Raw genomic sequence first — 26,489 nt, 5'->3', positions numbered from 1 at the left:
TTATTGCTAAATTACAAAAATCGTACCACTACCTATTTATTACGTTCAATCGTTATGACTAAAATATTTACTAAATTAAATGAAAAAGAAAACAATTATTATCGTAGGGCAATTATATAATTACTTTCTTTCGTTGCTAATATCCAATAAATTTAATTTTAACTGAAGTAACAGAGTTATAATTATTGTAAAAATAAATATAATCATTAAAAAACAAGTAAATCAAATTTTAATAGCCGTGTATGGTATGATGAATTGAAATGATCAATTATCTTTATCGTTAACATAACTGAAATACCGATTTATTAATGGAACGCTATTTATTTACTTTGAAATTAAAATAATAACGCATTTCCCAATGTTAGTTAAAAAAATATTATTAAAAAAACATATATTCGGAATATAGGTTATTATTTAGCCCTAAGACTACAATTTAAATCATATTTCATTAATAATAAATAGTAAGTACAATAAAACATCATACAATTTTGACTCATACATGTAAGTATATAATTTTTCATAAGCAAAGTCCCTGACGTACCTTTATTGTTCGATAGTAGCTACTGCCTGATAGAAAAACAATTTTTAATTTGTTACTCTCTATATAAGACATAGAAACTGGTGTTTTATGTGATAATTCTGTCCTCATTGTCACTAACATGGCTTACATTAAGCACTTAGTTATGAGATAAAGATATTTTTACAAGCTTTTCATAACATTAACCTTTCCATAACGTTAGTATGTGTGTAGCAGGACCATCTATTGGAGTAACCAATTGAGTTGAAATTTTGTGTAGATAACACTTTTGGTGTAGGTGTTAAGGACAAGCTTAGAATTATTTTCTTTTTAATTAATATTATTTAAATTACTAAACAAAATTATAAACAAATGCGATGGAATGTTATAAGATGTTAAATTTAATACTGTAATGAAGTAACAACGAAATACAAACATACAACTATATACAATTTTAAATTCTACTGGATTGAATTCAAAACTTAAAACATCGATAGTATTAAAAACTCGCATTTATCTATAAGAAGTTTACTCGCAAGTGTTAATTATTAAAAATAATTAAATTTATATATTAAAATATATATATTACATTTAATAAAAGATGTGGGTTATGTCTTTAAAGTAAATATGACCTCGTCTCACTAACTATACACTCTATGTTAAGTAATTTTATAAATGGTTTTAATGTGAATACATGCTTAACTGTTTTATTAATAAATACCAATCAAATGTCACAAGAACTAAAAAAAATGCCGATATCATCATATATTTCTAATCACAGACGTTTCTTCATACTTCTATCTTCAGAAAGAAGGTCTTATTTTCCTCCGGGCCACGGCAGATAGCTGCCCCAGCCTTTACCCGGGTTCGGATCATGTCCTAAAACAAATAAATTATTAAATACACATATATATATAGACCGTATAGGCACAGTATAAATTTATACAGTATTATTCTATTCTATCTTCATACAAACGGTCAAAACGCGAGTCATACCTACGCGCCTCGAGAAAACTGTTTTTGAGAAAAATAACGTATCACATTTTTTATGTAGGGAAAAAATAAAGCATTTGGAAGAAAAAAGGGAAGGTATTTTTAATATATTTTTTTATTTCTTTTCTTGCAGACATATTTTTGTGCTTCTAGTACCCACTAACAGTTTTTCATTATCCACAAATTTAAATTGAAAGCTATCTTTACATTTCCAATTTAAATTTAAATAAATAAGCAACTCGTTTTTTATCAAATTTATAGATGTCATGTTAGATGTGTTTGATAGGAAATTGAGTATTTTCGCAAACTTTATTTTTATGCAAAACATAACATAAGTATATTTACTAAAAGTAAAAAAGGATACGTTATTATAAAGTATGGTTAGAAACCTTAAAAACAGTCGCTAATGCGCCGCAGTGACGAACGAACGGTGTGGTTTTATAAGTACTAAGCGTGCGTTTGTGAATATTTAAATTTAAATTAATTTTGTATAATTTTAGGTGTTTTTTTCATACTACCCTGGTGCAGGTCCGGTCCGGGTCCGGTTTCAATAAGACCAATTAGATAATGTTATAAATAATAATATAAAAATATATATAAAAGAGCTTTTCACCTTTAGCGATTGCTTGTATTTTATGTGTCTCGTCAGAAGACAGAGTCAGAATCTTTTGTAGTACTGGAACTAATTGAATACGTTCATCTCCCGGTGGCAACGTCAAGAACTATTACAGAAAAGATTTACTATTATAATAGAAAAGTATTTTAAGAGATAGGTATAGGTATACAATAGTTTTTATCAAATGTATCTCAAAATATAAGTAGAAAGATAAATAAAAAAGGTAGTAGAAAATCTGCTAACTGCAGTTGGGTTAGAATCAATCTAAATAACTTCACTCAGAAACATACAATTTTATTTATTTTGATATACTTTGTATAGAAATATAAAAGTTATACTTTTTTTGTGGTCAGTTCTCAATTATTTGTTTTTTGAAATTTAAAATAATGAAATGTTTATCAAAGTGGCTCTGACCTTGAGCGTAACGTTCTTCATGTACTCAGTGTTGTGCGCGTTGTTCGCGGACGCGCGCACGCGCCGCAGCTCGCCCTTCAGCAGCTCACTGAGCTGGCCCAGGCGAGCGCACTCGCGCTCCGATTCGGACAGCAGCACCGTCACGTGCTTCACTCTGACAGCAAAACATATTTCAATAATTATAATCAGCGATAACAGATCTCAATGGAGCAATGTTGATTTACTCGGTGCTCGTGTGGATCTATTGGATTTTCCCTATCACTAACGGGGGAGCGTCTACAGTCAAAAATGTATGCGTGCCCGAAAGAAACTCCGATTCAATTTAAAATACTGTCGTTTCGGTCGAGAAGCAAGCGCGTGACGAATTTTTGAGAATGCAAAAAAAAACCCTCCCCGCTATTTTTAAATATGCTTCAAGTTTTTATACAAACGGTTTAGCTTGATGCCCTAGTCCACATAATCTGACGATGTTTAATAAAGAAAAGAAGCGACCACGCTGGAGAAGTTTAAATACTGTAAATACTAGAACTTTCAAAGCTCCATGCTGCTACTGAGAAATTCTTGACAGAAAACTTCATAAGATTATTGTTTGACCCAGGATTTGGACCTAGGACCGCAGAACTAGCCTCAAGACTAATGAGCAGGTTATGATTTTAGTCATATATATTTTTTTAAATTCAATAATCAATACTTTTATTGTCTTAAATATAATCCATTTTTGACCTATCCCAATCACTATTAAATAAATACTATTATTATTATATAATGTAAAAATATCCCATTAACAAATAGATATTCGACGTCTATGAGAATCTTTAAGAAAGCAGATCTAATTTTATTATACCTTTGCTGCTGCGCTTGAACTTTCCTCCTTAGCTCTGTTATTTCTTGATCGGAAGTGAGAGAGAGGGATGAGGTATCGAGGGAGTCATTGTCAGGCACGCCTTCTTCTAGAAGTCTCTCTAAAGGCACGGGTGACCTTCTGTTCCCACCCGTTAAGAATAACTTCGACAACGGAGGAGATGGCGCTGCTTCAGAGCCCTAAAATTGGAGAACAGAAAATTGAAGAAAGTCTTACATTTTGAATACATTATATTTTTTATAACGTTGCGCGGTTTCACCCGCGTTAAACGTTACTTCTGCGTTTGTTGTTTTTGTGCGTTGTAGCGTAAAGTTACCTTTCTCAATAAATGGAGTATCTAACGAAAAAAATCTGTCTTATTCGTTATGATAGATCCGGAGAGTAGTCCGATCAAACAAATAAATTAATTAGCCTTATTTATTATATACATTATTATGACAAAAAAAACTATTAGTGTCCAGTTCCTTCCATCAAGTCATGTACATTTGTAAAGTTTACATTATTTGAACTATTTATCGCCTCGCTTTATTTCAATAACAGTTTTAGCAATAGTTTTATGGTTCATTTGAAGTTGAATACTTACCTCTCCTTCCTCTCTTGGTATGAGAGATACATTGATGTCAAGTTCACTGTCACTTCCCTCCTCCTTGGGGATCACGGGAAGCAAGTATTTAACACGATTAGTTTCCTCGTCAGATTGCCCAGCTTTCATGTTTTCTTGTAAATGCGTAAGCTGTTTCTTTAAAGTATCCGTCTCTTTTTGCAATTTCGCTTCAAGCTCACTAATTTGTGACTTGTAACACTGCGTTAATGTAGAAATCTAAAATAGACGGTTAAGAAAAATATTAATTAATAATATGTATTAAACATTTAATATTTGCTCCTAAAGGCATTGAAACACTAAGCTTTCAGCCTTTAAATGAACATTACTGAAACTTTGTTTACACATAGCAGTTAGTGTTAAAATGAGTTTTTAATAAAAAATAATGGAGAAATCAATTCAACCTATTTACATTCACCCAAAAGTACATATAAAATTAGATGCTAATTACCTGAATCTTATGCTGTGACCTCTCGGAGTCTAGTTGGTGCGAAAGGCGCGCGAGGTCGGCCTGCAGACGCGCCGTGCGCTGCTGCGCGCGCGCTGTCTCCGCGCTCGCTTCCGCCAGCCGCTTGCGTCCGCTCTCCGCTTCCGTGGTGACTTCCGATAGTTGTTCCCTGTAAACGTGAACAACGTTCAATTAAAAAAGAATGTGCGCAAGAAAACTTTCCAATGGAATAAAACTTACTGCATTACTGTAATCCTTTGAGTTAACGTTTCGACTTGTGTCTTCAGAGCGGCGGCTTCTTCTTTTAATTGCTCTTCTTGACTTTTATCGACCGTTTGATTTTGCCGCAAAACTGCTTGAGCCCTCACCTGAAGTAGTATAAAGTTTCGATTAATAACAATAAATAATTAATAACAAAATCATATATACAATTCGTACTTTATAACTAGTATATTCCGTCTTCAAATCTGCTAGTTCTATGTTTGTTATTCTTAACTTCTCATTTAATTCTGCGCATTTGAGTTCTAATTTTTTCATTTTGTTATTCATCTCTGCCTTTTCGTCCCCAAAGTTCATAATTATTTTTTCTTTTTCGGTTAATAATGCTGTCATTTCTAAGTCCGCTTCTTCATTTTTTCTTTTTTCATCTTCTAGATCTTGCATTAGTTTTGTTATAATATCTTTTTTTTGGTTTACTACATTATCTTTTTCTTTACCATCTTCAATTGCTTGTTGTAACTCTTCTTTAAGAAGTCTATTTTGCGTTTCTTCCGATTTTATCTGCTCTTCTAATAATTTTATCTGAGTTTTCATTGCTGTTATTGTTCCTTCCTGCATATCAATTGTCGATTCCATCTGAAACAACGAAAATATTGTTTTAAAATTTCATCTAATAACAAATAATATGGACAATGCGACTAAAATATATTTTGTTACTTGTATTATCTTTTTCTTATTTTCGTCCATTTTAGTAGTAAGTTCTTTCATAGATCTCTCATAGTCCTCCATCTCAAGGCTTAACACATTCTTTTTCTTCACATCCTTTATAGCTTTTTCTAGCTGTCCTTTTGTAATTTTGTGAGCATCGGTTTCAGCAGATAGTTGTTGACTCTTCTTCACTAATTCAGCTAAACCATAAAAAACATTAATCATATTTTAGAGAATCATAGAAATGTTTAATATATTAAATAATATAATTTCATAGTTTAAACTTTATATTCATAAGGAACAACCATTAGTTAATCAATAGTGTACCTTCTGTATCCTTCAATTTTGCAATGATTTTGCTAGAGGCTTCTAAATCAGCAGTTAACTTCTTCACTTTAGCCTCCAAGTCAATATTATTAGAGTTTTGCGTCTCATTATCGCTCATTTTAGGACTATCAACTACATCTTCTTCCTTGATCTGACTTTGTTTATTATCTAAATTATTGTCAGATATCAACTTTTTCAATTTCGATTTCTCCTGTTCAGAAGACTGTAGTTGTGTTGTTGTTTCATTTAGTTTCTTTTTAAGTTTTAAAGCAAACATTCTCAACTTTGTATACCTGTAATAAAGATTATATTATCTATAACTGTTTTTATTTTTTAATTATAACCCTTTTAAAGTAAATAAACTATAACTTACTTATCTTCAAATGAGTCATCTAATTCTCTCATACGGATATGATCCTCTGCTCTTGAAATTGTTGATGTAGACATATCTTCATTTGGTAGTTCTACAGCTAGTATAAAGTGTCATTAATAGTAAGCATTATGGAACATACATATGTATTAATGCTTATTATAGAATCTTATAAAATTAGAAACATGATTTATATCCAAAATAAAGATTCTTTAAACTAATACAGGGAATGAGAATTGCTTATTTAAAAAATGTATGATTAAAAAAAAAATATAAGTAACGGAGCAACTTACAACTGCAAGCTTGTTGCTTCAATTTCTCTAAATCTTCTTTTAATGATAAGATTATTGCATCTTTTTCTTCCAGGGATTTCAATGCATTATCCCTTTCCCTTAACATTATCTCTGTAGCTTCATTATTCCTGGACGTATTTTCTTTTGCATTTTTCAAATCACCCTCCAAGTTTTCAATTTTATTCAGTAAACTATCTCTTTCTTCCTTGATAATATCTTTATCTTTCTCTAAAGTTTCTATAAGCCTTTCCATTTCTGATATTGCTTTTTGAAGTTTCGATATAGCTTCACCTCTTTCTTTGAGAACTTGGTTTATTTCTTTCATTTCATGAAGCAATTCTGTATTTTCTGTTTTATAACCAACAAGTTTAGACTTCGCATCTTCACATTCTGCTACTAGATTATCAAACTCCTTCAGTTTACTACGTGTTTCTTTAACTTCAAGCAAAAGTGAAGCATTTTCTTGTTTGTATGCAGAAAGCTTTGTTTCTAACTTCACAATATCTGCTTGTAATGATACATTTAGGTCTGATAAATTTTCTGCATCATCTTTTGGTTGTTCTAGCGAAAGTTTCAATGTTTCAACTTCTTCTTGTAGTAAACCATTCAAATCAAGTAAATTATCATATTCTTTCTTCAAATTTTCATACTTTTCCCTTGAAGCAATCGTTTCGCTTTTGAGTTGATTTACAATTGGGTCTTTTTCTAGTTTGTATTTTTCATTAAGTTTTTTGATGTCAGTCGTCTGACTTTCTGTGAGACTTTTTAAATCTTGAATTTCAGTTTTCATTTTAGTGATTTGATCCTTTAAGATTTTTTTTTGGTTTCCCAAATCTATGACAGTATCTTTTGCATTCTGTTTTTCTTTTACTAAAATATCTTTTTCAGATTCTAAAGCTTTCAATTGTAGAGCAGTTTTTTGCTGAGCTTCCTCAAAGTTTTTATTAATTTGTAATAATTCACTTAGTTTTGAATTTTCTTTTTTTAATTTTTCAACATTAACTTCGAGTCGTTTTGATTCATTAGTAATAGTACTTATTTGCATATGTAAGTTGTTTAGTTCTTCTTTAAGCAAGTTATTTTCATCAATATGTTGATTGAAATTTTCACCCATGGCTTTAGACTTTAAGTCATCAATCACAACCTTTAATTCAATATTAGAATTATTTGATTGTGATAATTTTTGTTCAATATCTAATAGTTTTATTTTTAATGCATTCATTTCATCTTTTAATTGATTCGTTTGATCAGTCAAAATACTGTGAGATGTTGATACTTCCTCTAACTCCTTTTTTTTATGTTGAAGCTTTTCTTTCAAAATAATATTTTCATTATTTAACTCAGTCATTTGATTTTCAAGCACCTTAGAGGCTTTAATAATTTCATTTTGCCACTTTGGTATGTTTTCTGAATATTCCTTTACAGTTTTGGTTAAAATAAACCTGGAATTCTTTAATTGATTGATACAATTAGCACATTTAAGGATTTTATCTTTATAAGTTCTTAATTTAATATTAGCTTTTTCTTTTTTAGTCTTTTCGGATTCATATAAATTTGTTAATTCACCAATTTTTGTTTCTAGATCATGAATCTCTTTTTCATTTGTTACTTGACTAGGTTCTGCTAATTTCTTTTCCAATTGTTTAATTTTGTTATTAAGTTCTTCAATTTTTGTTTGATATGTATCATCTGAAACATTTTAATTCACTCATATCAATAATGTATAATCCGATGGTGACGAATTTACTATTATATTATCTAACACAATTTAATAATTATCTAACATAATATTTAAATACTTGAAAATAATTACTATTAATATTTTATACATCTTATTAAAATATAATAGTAAGATTATATATATGGCATCTTATTTTTCATGGACTTAGTTTATGTTTACAAAAAACTTTCAAGTTTTTAAACAAACTTTATAAATTCAAAAGATATAATTATTACTATATCTTTACCTTATGGATATAAATAACATTGTATGTTTGGAACAGTTTATATGTATCATGTTAGTGGTTTCTATTTAAAAATACAAGTGATGAATTTATATTTCAGGATTTATATTTATCCCATAATATATTGTTCCATAATAATTTATTTTATTATCAATATGTAAATTCCTAAGCTGTAGTTGTACTTTTACTTATTACTTCAAAAAATAAAAGAAAATAAAGTAGTAATATATTTAATATTATAATAATAATACCTTGTTGCACTTTTTCCTCTAAAATTTGTAGTTGATCCCTTTGCTGAAGGCCAATTTGGTTGAATTCTTCAGTTCTTGCTTCAAGTTCTGTAAGCTGGGTAATAATTTGTTCATTTTCATCCAAAAGTCTTTTATTTTGTCTTTTAAGTGAAATTACCTCACTATCAAGGTCTGAAAGTTTTTGTGATGCAACAGCAAGGTTTTGTTCTTTTAAATTTAAATCATCTTTTTGTTTCTTTAATTCCTCCTCATATTCGATACATTTGGCAGTCACACCTCTTAATTTAGTCTTTGCTGCATCCAATTCAGTAATAAATGCCAATTTTTGTTCTGTTAAGGAATCGACAAGTTCTTGTAATGTTTGTACATTATTTTCTTTAGTTATATTCTGTTTTTCACAATTTTCAAGCTGTGTTTTATACTGAATAATTTCATTTTGTAGCTCTAAAAATATATATATTCATTATTTAAGATCTACATTAAAGATTGCCATGACTGAATACAACATTTACATTTATTTACCTGCTTTAGCATGTTTTGCTTTTTGGGCTATGACAAGGAGACCCTTACATTTTGCTATTAGTTCATCTTTGCTGAGATCCTCAAAAGGACTTTTTTTGGCACCACCACTTTCGTTCTACGAGCGACATCATTAAATTTATTAATGTATAATATAGGAAATTTTACTTTTTTATTTCGACTACATTTTAATAAATTCTTCCACTTACCTTCACTTCTAAATTATCCATAACTAAAAAAAAAAGTATTATTGCATTTTCGAATACTGAAACTAGAACAGTTAACTTTTTTTAACTTAAAGGATATCTAACATAATTTTTAACAATAAATAGACATTTAATGATTAAATCGCCAATACCGTAAAATGCGTAATCATGTCATAATCAAATGATTAAATCTGTCAGTGGATAAAATTTTTACAGACTATGGAATTGAATATTATTAAAATTAAGTGAATTATTTATTGTAAATTTACACATTTACGTAATTATTTCAATTACTTAGATTACTTAAATATTATCATAAATGTTACAGGTGCCTATAAATAATTTAATAAAATACTAAAATTAATTACCATACTTGTAAATGAAATTATATCTAAATCAATATATTGTAAAAAGTTAACTTCTTTTTACGACGATAATTAAATAAACATTTTATTTTACCACTTACCAGGGAATCTTCAGGGAAAAATTGTCAATATTTATTTTTATTCAGTTTATGATCAGACACATAAATATTAATTTATTATAAATTGAAAAATATTGTGTTATTAATCAATTAATAAGCTATAAGGAATTTTTACATGAATAAAACTGAAAATAGACAAACTGTAATGTAATGGCAGCCAGCCAGCCAGCCACAGAGTACGTATGTCCTACATTATAAATGGCGGCTCTAGTCATCGCTGCTGTCGTTTTGTGTGTGAACTGTGAAAGTTATTTCAAATATCAGTAAAAGTGTACTACTTTGAGTGGTAAAATAAGTTGAAATGTAAATAAAAGCTTTTAATACAACGTGTAGCGTATTTTATTGTTATTCAATATTTTTATAGGTAAGGAAATGTCGTCAAGCAGTACAATTTTGTCGTAGTTGCAAACCTTGCGGGGCGCGTCCATGAGTAATACTCAGGATATTGTTATGTTACTCGCTTTTTATTTCGGTTTTTTGATATTGCAATATGTATAAGTATTTTCCTCAAACATGAGCATTGAGGTATTTGTACTACTGTGCTTGTGTTTTAGCTCAAAAGCTATGTGATTTATATTACATTATAGGACCAGAATAAGCATACACAATGTCTAGCGATGAAGATAAACCACCTGCGCCACCAGTGCGCTTAACCAGCAATCGAGCAACGGACAGGGGCGATTCTGTAGCTTCTGTTGATATGAGGCCTTTACCAAAAGGTAATCAAAAAGTATTAACACACTACCAAGCTAAAATAGTGACTCAGTATCCCTTTTATTTGAATTGATTATTCAAATGAAACAATGGAGACATACAATGTATTTAAACATCTCTGATTCTTATTAGCTGACTTGAGTAAATGCAGTCCTGGAATATGTATTGTTTATTTATTTTTAAATTATTCCTTAGTAAAATCTTTTTTAGTTTGACAAACAAAAATAAATGATGGATTACATATACACTTACTTTGATTAAATAGTTAAATTATATGAAAATATATTTACTTTCTTTCAGAACCTGATGATGGTGGTGATAGAAAAAAGAAAACATTAAAAGCTAAAATAAAAGGTTCTAAGAGTACTGCACACAGTGATAACAAGCCAAATATTAGTTATCCAACTAATTTTGAACATACTGTCCATGTTGGTTTTGATGCAGTCACAGGAGAATTCACAGTAAGTTGCATATTACTTCCTCATAATTTTAGGTTACGGTTTTTTTTTCAAGGTAAAAGGATAATGAAAACTTCAGACTAGTTTTATTTCATATATAAAAAATATAAATAATAAATATGTTATCATAAAAAAGTGTGGTTTAAGGATATGGTACAGATCAAATATGCTTTTGTATTTTGTGCACCAGCCCAATTTTATCACAGATCACGCATTTTAATCAATTATTCAACCTAAGCACTTACTCCATGCAACTAAGGAATTCTCAATTGTTATACCAAAACTATTGCTTATACGAAAAAGCTTACTAGCTTTACTACACAGCATATCAGCTTTGCTTCTTATATTTTACATAAAATAAAAAAAAATAAAAAATTATTTGTTATATTCCATGTCTATGAGACAACTAGACAACAATCAGAGATAGACAAATTTGAAACAAATAAGTTAATTATTAGCATGGTAGAAACTTTAATTAGACATATTAAAAGTTTTTCACAGCAGATATTTTGAATAAGTATATAGTAGAAGTATTAAAGTAAAAAAAAATATAGTTAATCCAATAATGTTCCACACAGTCATAGATAGATGCATGTCATGGCATTGTGAATGAGTATTATAAAATGTAATATAAAAAAATAGCTGTCTTCGCTAAGACAAAATAAGGAATAGAGTATTCATTTAACAAATGATCTTATAATTAGTCATCTGTTTTTTAATGTATGGATATTTTGTTTTTGTATTAACTATGGATCCAACAATCAAGTAATCGATTTCCCTGTATTGCCGCTTTTGTTTCAAGCTGCCTATAACAGTAAGTAATAGCTTAGGTTCTATCTATGTGCATTTTATGCTCTTCCTATTTTTATTTAAATTATCTACTATTAAAATTTATTATTATCTTACAATGTAAGTGATTTTTTAATATTAAACATTTTATTAATTATTTATGCTCATAGGTTTGCCTTGCTAAAATTATATTTATACATATTAACAATTATATATTTTAACTTGCTATTATTGACAATATTTTAAAATTCAAATGGTTATGAATACAAATAATTATTAAATAAATCTTTTTTGTGTATAATTCACAAAAATACTATTATCATATGCAAAAATTTTTATTTGTTCTACTGATAATGAAATAAGCTTACGTATTTCAATTATTTAATAAATAAATTAACTTTAACTTTATAACTTAATAAAATATTATTTGAAAAATTTAGATCATAACTTGTAGAATAAATTTAAGCATGCAATTATATTTCTTTATAATTGTATATTTTATAGATGAGTAAATTATATTTTTATGTGTTCAAAAATTAAACTTTTTATTTTCATTGTTTTCCAATTTTTATAATTCACCTTTGTTGAAAAAGCACAAACATTTCAAAGGCATGATTAGTTTTTACATAATATAAATATAAAAGAATTTCATGTATAAGTTATGTCATTTAAAGGTTTATTTTTTTAACTTTTTTTTGTTTTTAATAAAGGGTATGCCTGAGGCTTGGGCGAGGTTGCTGATGGCCTCTAACATCAGCAAGCAAGAGCAGAAGAGTAATCCGCAAGCAGTTCTCGATGTACTTAAATGGTACGATGCCTCCGCAACGCAACCACCGCCATCAAAGTATATGACCTCGGCACAGATGCATACCACACATTCAGGTATCAATAGCTATAATAATATGCGTTCAAATAATGTGTTTTATAACAATACTTTAAATGTTCAATAATTGTAACAAACTTTTTATGTTTTTTAAATTGCTACATAGAAACTCTTTACATTATTCTAATTGCTTATTTTTATAGATAATTGTATAATGCTCACATAGATAGATAATGAGGTGAAGATTAGGCTAGACAAATTATATAATTAGACATTCTATTTTGCTTACTATTGTATTATTTATTTAATTGGTGCAAGACCTGCAATATCATACTTGTATTAAATTACAAAAAATCAAAGTCACATTGTTATGTCTAAAAGGTTTTATCATGCAATACAAATATAATTTTACATAGATAATGTAATTAAACATTTTTTTTTAAATTATGATTAATATTAATACGCAAATAATTAAATTAAAATTTCGCTTTATGGGGACGATAATTAATGGTTTTAAATAAAAAATCAAGAGTATCAATAAATTGAGAAAAAGAAAAATGAAACTGATATGATTTTTTTATATATTGAAACACAACTAAACATGAAAAATTTTCTTTCAGGTTCCTCAGTGTCTAGAGTGTCGTCTAGTAGTCCATCCTCCTCAACGCCAACAGATACGGAACATCCAGAACCACCGCCGCCACCTCCTTCGCGACCGGATCGCACTAAGAGCATTGTATGTATTAATAATATTCAAAATTAACTAACTATAGTCTATTCCAATGGGAATAGGAAAGAAGGTAAATAAACAACTGTGACCTGGAATTGACATGACATATGAGTTAAACTAGTGAGGAGGAAATTACTGATAAAGTAAGGAATCTCATATTTCATTGTTTTTGTACGTTATTTTATATTAAATTTAATAGATATATGTTATATGGATTGCAGGTAAAATAAAAATAATATTTTATAAACAAAAAAATTATCTGATTCCGTTTCTGAGCTCTCAATGCAAAACTATTATTTTACCTTATAGACAAAATGACTATCTAACTAAATATTGAAATATAATATTATATAGCATTATTTTTTTTTTAGAAATATATGTAATTAAAAATAATGTACCCTAATTTTTTACTGAAATAATAATGTTCAATCAGCCTAATCCGTATTGAAGGCAAAACAAAAGTCAGTAGGCAAAATCAAAAAGTCGTAAATACAAAATCAGTTTCAATCACAGTCCGTTTAAAAAAAGCCAGGTCGTAATAAAAAACTTTTGATAATTCCGAATAATCACCCGTACATATGATACTAAAGATCAGATGCGAATTTCTCTTGTATTGCTTTTAAAACTATAAAATGAGTTTTGCTATACATAGAAGTAATCTATATTTTGAAGTTTTTGTTAACTTTTAAACATTAACTTTTTTTTCGTTATCATACATTATATGTTAATAACATCTTTACCGGATGTTTAGGTAACTTCTACTTTTTTTTACAAATATTTCATATATGTATATACAAATTAATAAAAAAAAATATATTTTAAAAAATCTATAATTTGTGACAAAAACTAAAATATACTATTTTTTAATTATATAAATTCATTCGTTGTCCATTCGTTTAGCGAACATCTTTGGTCGCGATCGTAATAATCAGTGTCAGTTTATCTAAAATTGGCGTCTTGAATGTCAGCAAAATTGTTTTCGAAACTTTGGAAGTAAAATTAAAGAGTAATAAGGTAGTTACGTGGAATATTATTGTAATACAAATGAAGATACATTAATCAATAACTGTTTGTAGTGCATAATATAGTGGAGTTATCAGCAAATCACTTGGAATATTTATATTTACGGTTTGTTTTTAGTAGTACCTATTGTGATTGGAATAGACTATAGCTTCGAGTATACAAATTAATTAAAAAATCCTGAAATTAATTAAAGTATCCTGTTCACTTTCAAGTTTAAATAAATTACACAGGTAACTTTAAATTCTTCGACATAAAGTATATTTTAATAAATACATTTCTATTTTTTTTACAAAATAAAAAAAAAACAATCCCATAGTAAATTCTAGTGTTACTCAACAATTTTTTTTTGTTTCAGTATACCAAGCCAATAGAGGAAGAGGAAGCGCCGCCCCCGAGGCCCACGCCCGCCCCCGCCTCGCCGCCCCACGTGCCGCATCCAGCTCTCACGACACAATCTGTTAGTATTTTTTACTAACACTAACTTTATTATGAAACAAGTTGCTAAAGTAGAAATTAAATGGATGTTTTCACTTACTTTATAAACAATACACGACAAGTGATACGTTCTTCATTACGACAAACCAAAATATTTTATGAGTTCACCCGTGTTTTGAATCATTAAATGCCACCAATCACCAATGCGCCACCAACCTTGGGAACTATGGTGTTTTGTCCCTCGTGCCTGTAATTACACTGGCTCACTCACCCTTCAAACCGGAACACAACAATATCAAGTACTGCTGTATTCCGGTAGAATATCTGATGAGTGGGTGGTACCTACCCAGGCGAGCTTGCACAAAGCCCTACCACCAGTAAACTAAATCTGTCTGTCTGTTACGCTTTCACGGCTAAGCTACTGAATTTATTTTGATGAAATTTGGTATGAAGCAAGCTTGAACACCAAGCAATAGGAACCTAGGTTAGGCCTTTTATATCTAACCCCTTAACGTGCTGGCGAAAACTAGTAAGTAAAATTTTAGAGTCTATACAAATCAATACGTGACTGCTATTATACAGTCACGTATTGATTTGTATACCCGCGGTAAACCTGCCAACCTGGTCAACCTGAGGCCCACGGGCCGCATGCGACATCTGGACTTTTGTGGTTTGCCCACCTGATTTATTATTTAACCTGGTTTTCAACTGTTTTAAATTTCAAAGTTTTTTTTATTAATACCAAGACCACGGACACTGCAAAGTGAAACGCCAGGAAATAATAAAAAAATGTTAAAATATACGCGATAAATCCGTTCATAGTTGTTTAATGCAATTTGTAACAATTCCGAAACCTAAGAAATCATTCAGTCAGTAACAGCCTGTTAATGTCCCACTGCTGGACTAAGGCCTCCTCTCCCTTTTTGGGGAGAAGGTTTGGAGCTTATTCCACCACGCTGCTCCAATGCGGGTTGGTAGAATACACATGTGGCAGAATTTCAATGAAATTAGACACATGCAGGTTTCCTCACGATGTTTTCCTTCACCGTCAAGCACAAGATGAATTATAAACACAAATTAAGCACATGAAAATTCAGTGGTGCTTGCTCGGGTTTGAACCCACAATCATCGGATAAGATTCACGCGTTCTAACCACTAGGCCATCTCGGCTTTAGAAATCATTACCTAAATATTTTTTATTTGTGGTCCGCGTTAACCTGAGTAACACGTGCTTGTGGCTTATATACAAAAACAATTGAGTATGGCTGGAGTGTATTCCAGCCATACTCAATTGTTTTTATATATAAGCCGCACCAGGGTGCCTCACCTCATCGAATCCGTTTTCGAAGTTGGTGGATGAGGACGAGCGGCACACGGTCACTGCACGGTCGGCGTGCCGTGTGAAAACTGTCATAATATCTCATACATTACGACTTTAAACGCATGGTGACCGTGCCATAACCCTGAATGTGAAAAGGCACTTACTAGTTCATTCAAGCATGACTAAATATATATGCTATGAACACAAAAGAAATGTTATGAAAAGACAAGATAAGATATGAAAATTTACTAATACATCTCATTTTTGTATCAGATATGTAGCCGAGGAGAGACCGGGTCAGCTCTGGACCGTAACAAGAACCCAGCGGGTGCACAAACGCCGCCTGTGCCGCTCCCCGCACTGCCCGCGCACGCGCAGCCAGCGCCGCCGTCGGCTAACGGCGCTCCAGCTACTGACACTGGGTATGTACATACCTACTACACACATGTTAATATTATTTCAATAATATTTTTAATTATATATTACTGCAACTGAATGATGACTGTAAACGACAGCTAAGAAACTCCAAACTTAGTAAAAAAATTGAGATGACAGATTTGTTAATCAATTATTACATTACCGTTTTCTACTTCAATCTGATGATAGGTTTAAATAGTTGCATATCAATTACTCAAATGTAAGAGATAGATCAATCAATAATGTAGAGCCAAATCAATCAATCTCATGGAAAATAGCTAGTTTAGTTTAAAGTGGATCATAATAATAATATATCATGATTCTTTTCGTTTTTTATTATTTGTTTTTTAAATAATTTATACCTGTTTTTTTTATCATAGAAGGGCAACAGCCCAACAACAAAGAAAAAAGAAAATGACAGACGAAGAAATTTTAGAAAAGTTAAGGACAATTGTCAGTGTTGGCGATCCTAATAGAAAATATACAAAAATGGAAAAAATTGGCCAAGGGTAATGTTTAAAACTTTGTATATATATATATTTTTTTTATTATTATGCAAACTCGACTTATAAAAAACTTACTGTTATATTTACCTCACCTTCAAATAAGTATGTAACCTATAGAAAGTATATTATTATCTTCTTTTTTTTACAGTGCTTCAGGCACGGTTTACACCGCGATTGAAACATCGACGGGTATGGAAGTCGCAATTAAACAAATGAACCTCAGCCAACAGCCTAAAAAAGAGCTTATAATAAACGAAATACTTGTTATGCGGGAGAACAAACACAATAACGTTGTCAACTATCTCGACAGTTATTTGGTTAATGAGGTAAATATCTAAAAACATTTAAAATTACTGGTGGTAGGGCTTTGTGCAAGCTCTTCTGGGTGGTAGGTACCACCCACTCATCAGATATTCTACCGCAAAACAGGATAACACAATAACATGATATTGATGTGTTCCGGTTTAAAGGGTGAGTGAGCCAGTGTAATTACTGGCACAAGGATACTATAACACAAGGATAGACTGGCACATAATATCTTAGTTCCCAATACGATAGTAATTGTAAGCGTAATTATTGTTAACTAAAGAAATAGTTCGATCTTCGTTAAAACAAGGCCGAATTTTTTCTAATTAGTATTTTATTTGTTAGTTTATATGTATATAATCTATGAACAATTATATGTTCAATAATAAATCAACCCTATTTCGTTTCATCAACTTGGATCTAATTTAAAAATGTGATGCCTAATTAAAAGGGTATAACATAGTTAATTATATGCGGTTGACATAAATTTCTCGTCATTTTATAGGAGTTGTGGGTAGTGATGGAGTATCTAGCTGGTGGGTCTCTAACTGACGTGGTCACCGAGACGTGTATGGACGAGGGCCAGATCGCCGCGGTATGTCGCGAGGTGTTGCAGGCGCTGCACTTTTTGCACACGAACCACGTCATTCATCGCGACATCAAGTCTGATAATATATTGTTAGGCCTTGATGGACAGGTTAAGTTAAGTGAGTAATGTTTTATCTAGTTTACTGAGATAAATAGTAATAAATGATTTGAATATTTATTGCTGGTTCAACAGTAACAATTTACCTTGTCAATCTGTATTTTCAGTGATACATCTGATCACTCTGTTCCTATTGATCATGATGAATATTTTATATTGTTTTTATTGTCATATCATTTGAATAATGTTGTTATTATTCAAACAAATAAATTTTTTATACTTGTATGGTTTTAATATTGTTGTTTAATTTTTGAAGACTAATATAATTTGTAATTTTTAGCTGACTTCGGTTTCTGTGCACAAATATCTCCTGAGCAAAACAAGAGAACAACGATGGTCGGCACGCCATATTGGATGGCGCCTGAAGTTGTTACAAGAAAACAATATGGCCCTAAGGTATTACTTATTCTATAATAATTATAAAATATCTTATTTCGGTTTTTGTTTTGTTTGTTCAAATGTACTTTATGTTTATAATCAGTCAGTTCGTATGAAAGGTCTTTAAATGGATATAGCAATAACTAATTTATTAAAATTATTTATTAAAGGTAGACGTGTGGTCACTGGGAATAATGGCAATCGAAATGATCGAAGGCGAGCCTCCTTATCTAAACGAGAACCCGTTGCGCGCTCTTTACTTGATCGCAACCAACGGCAAGCCTGATATTAAGGATAAAGAGAAGCTCAGCACAGTCTTCCAGGACTTCCTCGATCAATGTCTCGAAGTTGATGTGGAGAGGCGAGCCACGGCTCTCGACTTGCTGAAGGTTTGTTGAATACGAGTTTTCTCAAACTATCTTTGTTTTCATTATAATTTCCTAAAGGTGTTCCAATCTCAATTTCTATCAAGTTTTATAAATGAGTGTAAATTCTGTATATGTTTCTTAATGTATAGTGTTACTTATTAAATTTTACATAACAGCACCCATTCCTAAAAATGGCGCGGCCGCTGGCGTCGCTAACGCCGCTGATCATGGCGGCGAAAGAGGCTGCCAAGGGCCATTAGCGCAGGCCCGCGGCGCCCGCCGCGCTCGCGCCCCCCTAGCGCCCCCCGGCGCACACAGTGCCTACTGCTACTCTACCGCATCATTGTTCTATCGTCATCATCGAATCGGTGTAATCTATGGTTACTAGTGACTATGTTGACGTTCATCGACGAAATTTTAGGTTTACGCGTAGAGCGATATTTATGTTAATAAAATGGCTGCAATCGAGTACGAAAAGTGATCATATTTTTACAAACTAAAGATTGTTCGAGACAGCAGTCCAGTAGCCGTAGTGATTTGTAGGTATCGTGTAGAAACGTTATTTATTGTAATTAGATATGTTATCGCGTATTGCCGTGTTCCTCTCGACCGAGTCGCGAAAAGTTCGGATAGTATTATGTAGATATAGCATATAGACACAAATTGTTGAAAAGTTGCGATAAAATCTGCGAATGAAGACTGGCAGTTAACTCTTAGACGTAAACTAATTATTATCGTAGAATATCGTAGAGGTAATGCAGTTATGGAAAGCCGATTTTACTGTGATGGTAGTGATCAACGAGGTCGAGGGGAACGCGTGAACAGAGTTACTGCTCTGCGGCACCTGCAGTGCGCCCGTCGATAACTGCGATAGAATGAGAGTGCTTAAGAGAAATTTTGTATTAGAACTAAGACAATGTGTATTTTCTTATACTGTTGGTTTTAGAAACAAAATTCTGATTTCATATTATATTGTTTGCTAAAGTAGCACGCATTTTATTAAGATTTTGGAATGAGTGATATTTCTATTTAATACATATTACGTATTATTTTGACTGAATTTTTTTATTTGATAGCGGATTGATTTTTTGTAATGCTTTTGTCGGTTGGTACAAGCTAGCTAGTTTTATCTATATATTATATATCAATCTTTAATACCGAATATTAATTTATTATAATTCGCTTTCATTTTTAGAGATTATAATTTTTATGATTGATCCAATAATTGCAATATTTTAAAATTTTTACGTAAACATTATTCATGGCAATTGACAATTCAATGTTATTAAAGTTCATAAGTCATCGATAAAAAATACCTTCATTTGTGGAAGGTATCATTGTTAGTCATGAAATTGAAGCATTTACCTAGTATTAAGTTTATATAGTTTATTATACCGATTATATTCAAAATAAAAAAAAAATTGGTTTATCTATTGTGGCACAAATGTTTGTAATATAAAGATTAATAAAAACAAATGGTTCATAATAACAACATAGATTTAAACAAGATATTCACCTTAATTAATGAATAAGACAATAGTAGAGGTTAGTTAGTAATCAAAGAAACAAGTTAATCTTTCTAAACTATAAAAAGACTATATAATATTTTTAATTATCATTAAATGACTCTCTGCTTTTATATATAGGTTGTGCCGCAAGACGCTGTTAAATTTCTCTTTTATATATAATTATTTGCTACTTTATTACTTTTAAAATTGGAGTGAATGGAGGACGCGTGAGAATGAATGGTGAAACGTCAAATAGTGATTCGCTCAGAATGAGCTTGTCAAGCTCGTCAACTGTAAATTGTTTAAGATAAATTTAGACACGAGTAGTATACTCTTGACAATATCAATGACCAATTACATTATGTAGATTCCTGCGTTGGTTCCAGGTTGGTGCGTAAAATATATTGTATTAAATTTACCCCATTTCTTTATTTCCAAATACCATAATCAAAAATACCGCATTGGACACGTTCAATACAGCTATTAAACTAATCTTTATTGTGGCTGTATTTTAATGTAATTAACAACTCAAAAGCATGGCCTATCAAAATAATATTTGACACCCGAAACGGCCTATAAGTAAAATAGTACATCTATTTAAAAAAAAAACCTGCACCAACCAATACACTAATAGTGTGCAATAAGTTAGTTATACAATTTTATAGCCGGATCTTCATGACAGCTTAGAACGAAAATAATCCAGTATGTGTATAACTGATATGTTATTATTGTATTAACGATGTGATCATGAAAATGAATTTGAGTATGCACTACATAAGTTGAGATAGTAACTGTAATTATGTACGTAATTTAAGTTGAAAATGTATTAATAAATGTAATATTATATGAGATTATTATGTGGTTTTTTCATGATTTTTGACAGTTGTAAACACCTGTGCCATGTATGAGCAACTTGTGCATATAAATTACAACCATACTATAAATAAAAGACTCAACTTCATATAAAATAGTTTCATTCCAAACTACTTTATCTTACCACTTTATTTATTAAAAAATTTTTAGAAATAGAAATACCAAGCCGTTATTGGTTGTACCGAATGGCTCATAAGACTCTGTTTACAATTTTGAATCACAATGAAAGGTTTATGTCCGAGCAAAATTGCATTGAGTATGCAGCTGAGTAAAGTGATTTGTCTGAGTTTGTTCCTTGTACTAATGTTATGAGCAAAACATTTGCTTAGAAAATAATTCATATCTTTTCATACATAAATAGCATTACAAAATATGTAATGACAAGCAACATTTAACATTTTATTTTTTTTACTTAATTTCAACATCGATCATAAAATGTTTTCAAAAGTAGGTTAGTATTAGGGATGTCGTTGCATGCATTTCATATAATATAACAAAAAACTATAGATCCCAACAACATTTGTTAGCGTTTTTGAGGCCTAGAATTTACGCTAATATGCTACCTATAATAATTGTTATTAAAATGAGATACAAAATTAAGAAATAAAAGTCACTAATTTCAAAAATATTTATTTTAGTAATAGCCGCGACAAAAAAATACACACATTCTTTATTATTTTGTACTATCCATGTAATAAAGGAAATACATATAAGTAATGCAAACAAAATATCAACAAATAAAAAATGACTTTGTATGGTAACTTAATGTTTACTGTAGTACACAGAAAAAAGTAAAATTTCACAAAACAGGTTTGTTGGTATGACATTTCATAGAGATTCGATACACAATTATAAAGTATGCGTAACTTTTATTATGATAGTCGGCTTAATTGATTATAAATTATCAAGCACTGTAAAACATCACTATTGTCATATTTCTTTGTATCATTTACATTATGAGAAACCTGTTTGGTAAATCTATTTAAAATGTAGGTTTTAATTATGGAACCCATTTTGTCTTTTCGAGTGTTAATGTGTCTACACAAATTATCTCTGTACTATGAAAAATACGTGGATGCGAAACCAGGACGTTTTTAGAAATAAAATTAAGAAAGTATTAAATATCCTCATTCAAAAGCGGATTAAGTTCAAAATATTTCCTCATTCATACGAAAGAAGTAATTTCTTATACTATTCTATGCTTCTCATTTGAACACTAAGCATGCAAAATAATGTTTCTTGAATTTAGCTGCTATTGTGCGTATTAACTAACGTTTTATTATTGTGTACCGAAACTTTATTTACACTATGATTTAAAAATATATTATGACGAAGATAGAAACTTAACAAACGATAAATAATACTGACTACTATCATTAAGTGTCATTCTTTTATCTTATTTCAAAACAATTAGACCAGTATTTTAATGATAAAAACTGTATTAAAATTATAAATTATCTATACAAATAATAACATGTAGAGAATATTGACAAGCATATTTTAAAATAGCTATATTACCTTAAAAAAAAATTCATGGCTGTAGTAATTGTAAAACAAACCATGTTTTTTTAAAAACAAAAGTTTTCTTTTATAAATGTTTGGTTCGTATACAATTATACGTCATGCACTAATCCTTTCTTTCCTCAGCTGGTATGAAGTCCAGTGCTGCTGAATTAATACAAAACCGTTTCTTGGTGGGCGCCGGCCCATCATTGAATACGTGGCCCAGATGAGCCGAACACTTGGAGCATCGCACCTCAGTTCGCACCATACCTGGTCGTGTTAAAACCAGTAATATATTCGCCCCAACTTTAATTTTAAATCCCGAGTCCATTCACCAGAAAGCCATTATTATTTACACATCACATAAACAAGAGTGGCGCCATGATTTATCCGATGTAAATTCCAGTGTTCGTTTCGTGAGATGGTATGGTCGTCACAGCAGCAGCAGCCGGTGTCATCCGATCAGCAGCCATCCGTGATGTAAAGGCAGGATGGGACAAATGGGGCATGTCAAGGAATGGAGGGTAATTGAATATTAATTTCATGCACATTCCAGGTGTGTTAGGAAGTAACGAGGAAATCATTTTCAAAGAACGAATACACAAACCCAAATTATGAAATTCAATTAATATAATTATAGAAATTAAAAAGAAAAAATGATTGAAAGGTGATGTATGAAGTACAGAACAGTGGTAGTAAATTAGATGATGAAAAAATGATTTATAAAAACAATTAAATATTGATATATGTAAAAATATACATTTATCATACACAACCAATTATTAATCAAATTGTAATGTAGAGGATAGGATGGAATAGTAAGGTGGTCAAAGGAACGGAAAGACAGAAAAAAATATTGAAATATATTAGCAACAAAATAAAATTCCCCGCACCATTCCAGATCCCATCGTATGAAATTTAAACATTAAAATACTAGAATATAATTTTGGTGTACAATTTGTTTCAAAGTATTTTGTGACAAAATGTATTTTTTAAACTGTATAACTGAAAAATCAAACTATATTTATTTAAAACAATTAGTCTTTACTTGCTTTGATTAATATAATAGCAATGAGATCTAATTTTTTAGAGAATATAAACATCATTGGTCTGTGTTTTCATCATTATATTAATAAAAATATTATTATACTATGGTAGCTGTGATGAAAACTATATAAAGAAGATATTATATAAAGTTTCACAACTAAGAATTAATGAAAAGTACAAATGTGATGAAATATGAAGCAAAGCTAAAAGCAATACCAGTCCATCAATCAACCCCTCACAACAATAAATAAATAATAATAATAAATAATATATGTGTATTATAATTAAACTAATTAAAAATAGTTTAGTGTGTGAAATATTAATATATATAGTTTTTTTAAGCAAAGTGTAAGTGCCATATATAAGTTAAGAAATAAAAAAAGAGTTGAATCATATGTACTATTCAAGTTGAAGGTTAATTATGCAACAAGAGGTTATAATTCTAAACATGGTAGTAACATTGTGCAGCCATATATGTCTAACAGCAAGGGCAGGTAAAGGATATTATAAAAATAATTAAACAGATCTTTTAGAATTTTAAATCTTTGTATAATTTTGTCACACATTTTTATAAAATGTTGTGCTTTTTTAATAAAAAATCCAAATCTCTTTAAATAACCATCATTTTTTTTTATAATTGATTAATTTTTATGACAAAAACTCTTTGCTTTACAATGTTTTATAAGAAAATGAAAAATATTTTATTATTAAATATAAATTTACATGCTAATTATTAGTAACATAATAGTAAGAGAATAAATAATAAAACCTTATTAGTTAATATCTATGCTAAGCCTTAGATACATATAAAAGATTAGACCTTGCATCATAGAATTAGATGATTCTGTGAATAGATACTTATTATTGCCATTGTACATTGACATTGAAAATGTTCTGCATGAATTGACATAACAGAACTTACTACACCAAACCGTGTACTTATAATTACAGTATTGCATTATATTCTACAAGAATTACTTTAATATCATTTTTAAAAGTCATCATATTACACCTTCTTTTTATAGCTAAGTGTAATATTTTTATTATAAAACAACAATGTACAATAGTTGGGATTAGTTTTCATTCGTATTAGTATTAAACAGTTAAACAGCATTTATCTGTTATAATGGTTAGTAATATTATATTGTAGTAAATATCTTACAAAAATACTAAGGAAAGTTATGAACTATACCTGCACTAGTATCCTGATGTAGAGTAACTTTCTCTTTTGCTAGGACATCATTGAAAGCAGGCCATCCACATCCAGAATCAAATTTGGTTTTAGAGGTAAATAGGTCTTGTTTACAAACTACACACACATATAGGCCTTCTTCATAAAATTTATTAAAGCAACCTAAAAATAGTTAACAATTAGTAGTAAATGTAGTTAAATATAATAATAAAAAACTTGTACTAAATCAAAAAGTTATTTACCTGTAAAAGGTCTCTCTGTTCCAGCTTCTTGAGTAACATGGTACTGTAGTGGTGTTAAACGCTTTTTTAAAGCCTCTTTATCTTCCATGGCTCTCCAGACTAATGCTAAAATTATGTTGATTATGTTAAAAGGTTGGGAAAAGTTGGCAGTATTCCAAAAATATCTTGCAAGTGAGGTGCAAATGTCTAACTCAAAAGTTAGATCAAACTATTCTCAACAAGAATGTTTACCTGTTGTAAACGTATTCTTCAACTGAACAGCTCTACTCGTCTGCGCTGCCTGCCTAAATATAGCTAACGACCTAAGTAATACACGCATTACTCACATACCAAAACTTATAACGTGTTGTTATGCAATTAATATCCCAATAACAACTTAAAGATAAGATAACAAAATATCGTTTATATAAATGTAATTGTAAAATTCTTTATGATTTCTTGAAGAACGTATTTTTCACTCTGACATACTTCTCATGTCATCTATATTGTGTCAACTGTCAACAGTCAAGTGTTCTGTGATTGTATCACAAATTATTGTTGACAAATATTTCAAATGACATTGACAACTAAGCTATGATTTCCCGACAGCGAGAGACTCGTTTTAAAAAATATATTTAGAGAAACAATACAATATTACCTTTTGGGTGTTAGATAAATAATGCAGAGAATACATGTTTAGTTTATACATGTTTCTATACTGTTTAATAAAATTATTTATAAATCATTTATCATAGTTCAATTAATAACGTTAAATCGTATTTTAAAATCCTAATCGCAAAATTCCAAAAGTTTTCGTATAAAGAAAACATATTGCGATACAGATTGGACTGATAAATGTTCTATAGAAAGTATAAGAAAATAAAAAATCAAAATTTATGTTGACTATAAGGAATTTGGAAAAATCATTAATTAATTCACTTATAGGACAAAAAAGACGATTAAACTTCTTAGGTGTATATTTAATGCAATGGCAATTAGTTGCTACATACTAGTCGAACAATTAAAATTACATTAAGCTAATAAGGTAATAAAGTTGTATTGAAATTTTACTTTATTTGCTTTGACACTTTTATAATTGCTACAATTATATTATATTTAATTTTATATTAAATAAATGGTTTAGTAAATGGTAAAGTAAAGGTTTAGTAAAGGTTTGGTAAATGATATTTTTAAAACGGAGCTCAAAAAATTCAATGTACTTAAACGTTAAAACTTATTTTGTCTACTTTACGTCCACTTTGAGAATCAACTATTTGTTACTCAATACTTTCATTTAATGATAGCTTGCTATAATTACTTGTATATTGTGTCCGAGATTAAACTTATATTTTAAATATTAAAAACCAAAACAATCATTT

At 30.0% G+C, this 26,489-nt stretch overlaps 3 protein-coding genes across 5 annotated transcripts; 1 reads left to right on the top strand and 2 right to left on the bottom strand.

The window, feature by feature from the left end:
• Nucleotides 1–133: 133 nt before the first annotated feature.
• LOC126773047 (GRIP and coiled-coil domain-containing protein 2) lies at nucleotides 134–9,472 on the bottom strand. Its single transcript, XM_050493681.1, has 15 exons — nucleotides 9,312–9,472; nucleotides 9,106–9,220; nucleotides 8,584–9,027; nucleotides 6,369–8,057; nucleotides 6,079–6,175; nucleotides 5,706–5,998; nucleotides 5,388–5,578; nucleotides 4,890–5,306; nucleotides 4,692–4,819; nucleotides 4,455–4,620; nucleotides 3,986–4,222; nucleotides 3,385–3,581; nucleotides 2,541–2,694; nucleotides 2,124–2,232; nucleotides 134–1,396 (listed from the first exon to the last, which is right to left on the bottom strand). The coding sequence occupies exons 1-15, from the start codon at nucleotides 9,330–9,332 to the stop codon at nucleotides 1,335–1,337; spliced, it is 4,320 nt and encodes a 1,439-aa protein (XP_050349638.1). The 5' UTR covers nucleotides 9,333–9,472; the 3' UTR covers nucleotides 134–1,334.
• Nucleotides 9,473–9,978: 506 nt separating this feature from the next.
• On the top strand, nucleotides 9,979–21,236 carry LOC126773164 (serine/threonine-protein kinase Pak). Of its 2 annotated transcripts, none has more exons than XM_050493823.1 (13): nucleotides 9,979–10,078; nucleotides 10,380–10,511; nucleotides 10,807–10,967; nucleotides 12,464–12,635; nucleotides 13,197–13,312; nucleotides 14,685–14,786; nucleotides 16,359–16,507; nucleotides 16,883–17,011; nucleotides 17,157–17,334; nucleotides 17,820–18,021; nucleotides 18,301–18,416; nucleotides 18,569–18,787; nucleotides 18,943–21,236. In XM_050493823.1, exons 2-13 carry the CDS (start codon nucleotides 10,400–10,402, stop codon nucleotides 19,024–19,026), a joined length of 1,740 nt encoding a protein of 579 aa, XP_050349780.1. In that variant the 5' UTR covers nucleotides 9,979–10,078; nucleotides 10,380–10,399; the 3' UTR covers nucleotides 19,027–21,236. The 2 variants fall into 2 exon arrangements, with proteins under 2 accessions (XP_050349780.1, XP_050349769.1); XM_050493812.1 differs by having other exon boundaries at nucleotides 9,984–10,156.
• A 523-nt stretch (nucleotides 21,237–21,759) lies between these two features.
• On the bottom strand, nucleotides 21,760–25,629 carry LOC126773238 (methionine-R-sulfoxide reductase B1). 2 transcript variants are annotated; one of them, XM_050494006.1, is made up of 4 exons: nucleotides 25,363–25,629; nucleotides 25,132–25,236; nucleotides 24,890–25,051; nucleotides 21,760–22,956 (listed from the first exon to the last, which is right to left on the bottom strand). In XM_050494006.1, exons 1-4 carry the CDS (start codon nucleotides 25,448–25,450, stop codon nucleotides 22,775–22,777), a joined length of 537 nt encoding a protein of 178 aa, XP_050349963.1. In that variant the 5' UTR covers nucleotides 25,451–25,629; the 3' UTR covers nucleotides 21,760–22,774. The 2 variants fall into 2 exon arrangements, with proteins under 2 accessions (XP_050349963.1, XP_050349974.1); XM_050494017.1 differs by having other exon boundaries at nucleotides 21,761–22,920.
• Between the last annotated feature and the right edge of the window lie 860 nt (nucleotides 25,630–26,489).

Source organism: Nymphalis io, chromosome 2 (assembly GCF_905147045.1).
Source record: "Nymphalis io chromosome 2, ilAglIoxx1.1, whole genome shotgun sequence".
In the NCBI taxonomy this organism is placed as follows: domain Eukaryota; kingdom Metazoa; phylum Arthropoda; class Insecta; order Lepidoptera; family Nymphalidae; genus Nymphalis; species Nymphalis io.
This window is presented reverse-complemented; position numbering and strand designations above follow the sequence as displayed.